A 2,258-nucleotide genomic window follows, 5' to 3' on the forward strand; every position below is an offset into this window, starting at 1 on the left:
AGGGGGGAAAATGAAGGAAAGGGGGTTGAGGGGGAAAAGCGTGAGGGGAAAATGGAAGAAAATGGGGAAAAAAAGGGATTTGAGGGGAAATGTGAGGGGAAAAAGGGGAGAAAAGGCAGGAAAATGAGGGAAAAGGCGGGAAAAGGGTGTCTTGGAGGGGCTTTAGGGTGAAGTGGGGGACAAGTTTGTGAGGGGAAAAAGGGGGAAAAATGAAGGAAAGGGGGTCGAGAGGGAAAAGTGTGAGGGGAAAATGGAAGAAAATGGGGAAAAAAGGGATTTGGGGGGAAATGCGAGGGGAATGGGGAAAAAGGCGGGAAAATCCGGGGAGAAAGCATGGAAAATCGGGGAAAACGGAAAAGGTGAGTCTTGAGGGCCTGGTTGTGTGAAGGGGGACAAGTTGGTGAGGGGAAAAAGGGGGGAAAATGGAAGGAACGGGGTGCGAGGGGAAAAGTGGGGGAAAATGGGGAAAAAAAGGGATTTGAGGGGAAATGTGAGGGGAAAAAGGGGAGAAAAGGCAGGAAAATGGGGAGAAAAGGGATTTTTGGGGAAATGTGAGGGGAAAATGGGGAGAAAAGGCAGGAAAAAGGGGGGAAAGGGAGTCTTGGAAGGGATTTAGGGTGAAGAATGTGAGGGGAAAAATGGGGGGAAAATGAAGGAAAGGGGGTCGAGGGGGAAAAGTGTGAGGGGAAAATGGAAGAAAATGGGGGAAAAAAGGGATTTGGGGGAAATATGAGGGGAAAATGGGGGAAAGGCAGGAAAATGGCAGGAAAATGGGGTAAATGGGGGAAAATGGAGTCTTGGAAGGGATTTAGGGTGAAGAATGTGAGGGGAAAAATGGGGGGAAAATGAAGGAAAGGGGGCCGAGGGGGAAAAGTGTGAGGGGAAAAGTGGAGGAAAATGGGGGAAAAAGGGATTTGGGGGGAAATGTGAGGGGAAAATGGGGAGAAAAGGCAGAAAAATGAGGGAAAAGGCAGGAAAAAAGGAGTCTTAGAGGGGCTTTGGGGTGAAGGGGGTGAAGAACGTGAGGGGGAAAATGAAGGAAAGGGGGTCGAGGGGGAAAAGTGTGAGGGGAAAAGTGTGAGGAAAGGTGGAGAAAAAGGGGAAAACCAGTTTTTAAGGTGTGAATTTGTCCCCCCCAGTTCCCCGGAGGCAGCGACAACTACCTGGCCATCACGGAGGCCTCGCACCCCTTCCTCAGCGGGGCCGAGGTGAGAGCCCAGAGCCCCCATTTTGGGGGGAAAACATGGGTTTGGGGGAGTCACACCCTGCCAGGGGGCCTGGAGGGGCTCGAAATGGGCTCAAAGTGGCTCAAAATGGGTGTAAAGTGGCTCAAAATGGACCCAAAGTGGCTCAAAATGGTCCTAAAGTGGCTCAAAATGGTCCAAAGTGGCTCAGAATGGGCCTAAAATGCCCTCAAATGGTCCTTTTTGGGGTGAACAGGCCCAATTTTGGGGAGAAAGAGGCTAATTTTGGGGCAAAAAAGTCTGATTTTGGGGTGAAAAGAGCCAATTTTGGGGCAAAAAAGTCTGATTTTGAGGCCAAAAAAAAAAGCAGATTTCAGGGTGAAAAAAACCTGGTTTGGGGTAAAAAGGAGCGATTTTGGGGTGAAAAAGGCCGATTTTGGGGTGAAAAAGTCTGATTTGGGGGTGAAAAGGGGCAATTCTGGGGCGAAAAATGATCATTTTGGGGCGAAAAATGATGATTTTGGGGTGAAAAATGCTGATTTTGGGACAAAGAGTCTGATTTTAGGGTTGAAAAATCTGATTTTGGGGGTGAAAAGAGCCGATTTTGGGGCGAAAAATGCTGATTTTGGGACCAAAAGTCTGATTTTAGGGTTGAAAAGTCTGATTTTGGGGTGAAAAATGCCAATTTTGGGGCAAAAAAGTCTGATTTGGGGGTGAAAAGGGCCGATTCTGGGGCGAAAAATGCCGATTTCAGGGTGAAAAGGGCCAATTCTGGGGCGAAAAATGATGATTTTGGGGCGAAAAATGCCGATTTTGGGGCCAAAACTCTGATTTTGGGGCGAAAGAGTCTGATTTTGGCTGTTTCCCCCCCCCCCAGACGTTCCACACGCCCAGCCTGGGCGACGAGGAGTTCGAGATCCCGCCCATCCCGCTGGAGTCCGACCCCTCCCTGGCCGTGGTGGGGCACTTCGAGGACCTGGCGGAGCCGGGGGGGCCCCCCGAGCCCCCCTTCGCGCCCCCCCCCTACGGGGTCGGGGCCCTGGAGCTGCCCGTGGGGCTCCCCCCGGGCATCAT

General features: G+C 51.2%; 1 protein-coding gene across 1 annotated transcript; it reads left to right on the forward strand.

The window, feature by feature from the left end:
- Window positions 1-1,139: 1,139 nt before the first annotated feature.
- Window positions 1,140-2,251, forward strand: LOC108643908 (TOX high mobility group box family member 4-like; the record flags this gene model as incomplete). The annotated part of the gene is made up of 2 exons (XM_018088193.2): window positions 1,140-1,208; window positions 2,062-2,251. Coding segments are annotated over 2 exons (259 nt in total), but the record flags the coding sequence as incomplete, so codon positions are not given.
- Window positions 2,252-2,258: the final 7 nt, after the last annotated feature.

Source organism: Manacus vitellinus, unplaced genomic scaffold, assembly GCF_001715985.3.
Source record: "Manacus vitellinus isolate BGI_N305 unplaced genomic scaffold, ASM171598v3 ctg7180002429856_pilon, whole genome shotgun sequence".
NCBI classification, from domain to species: Eukaryota; Metazoa; Chordata; class Aves; order Passeriformes; family Pipridae; genus Manacus; species Manacus vitellinus.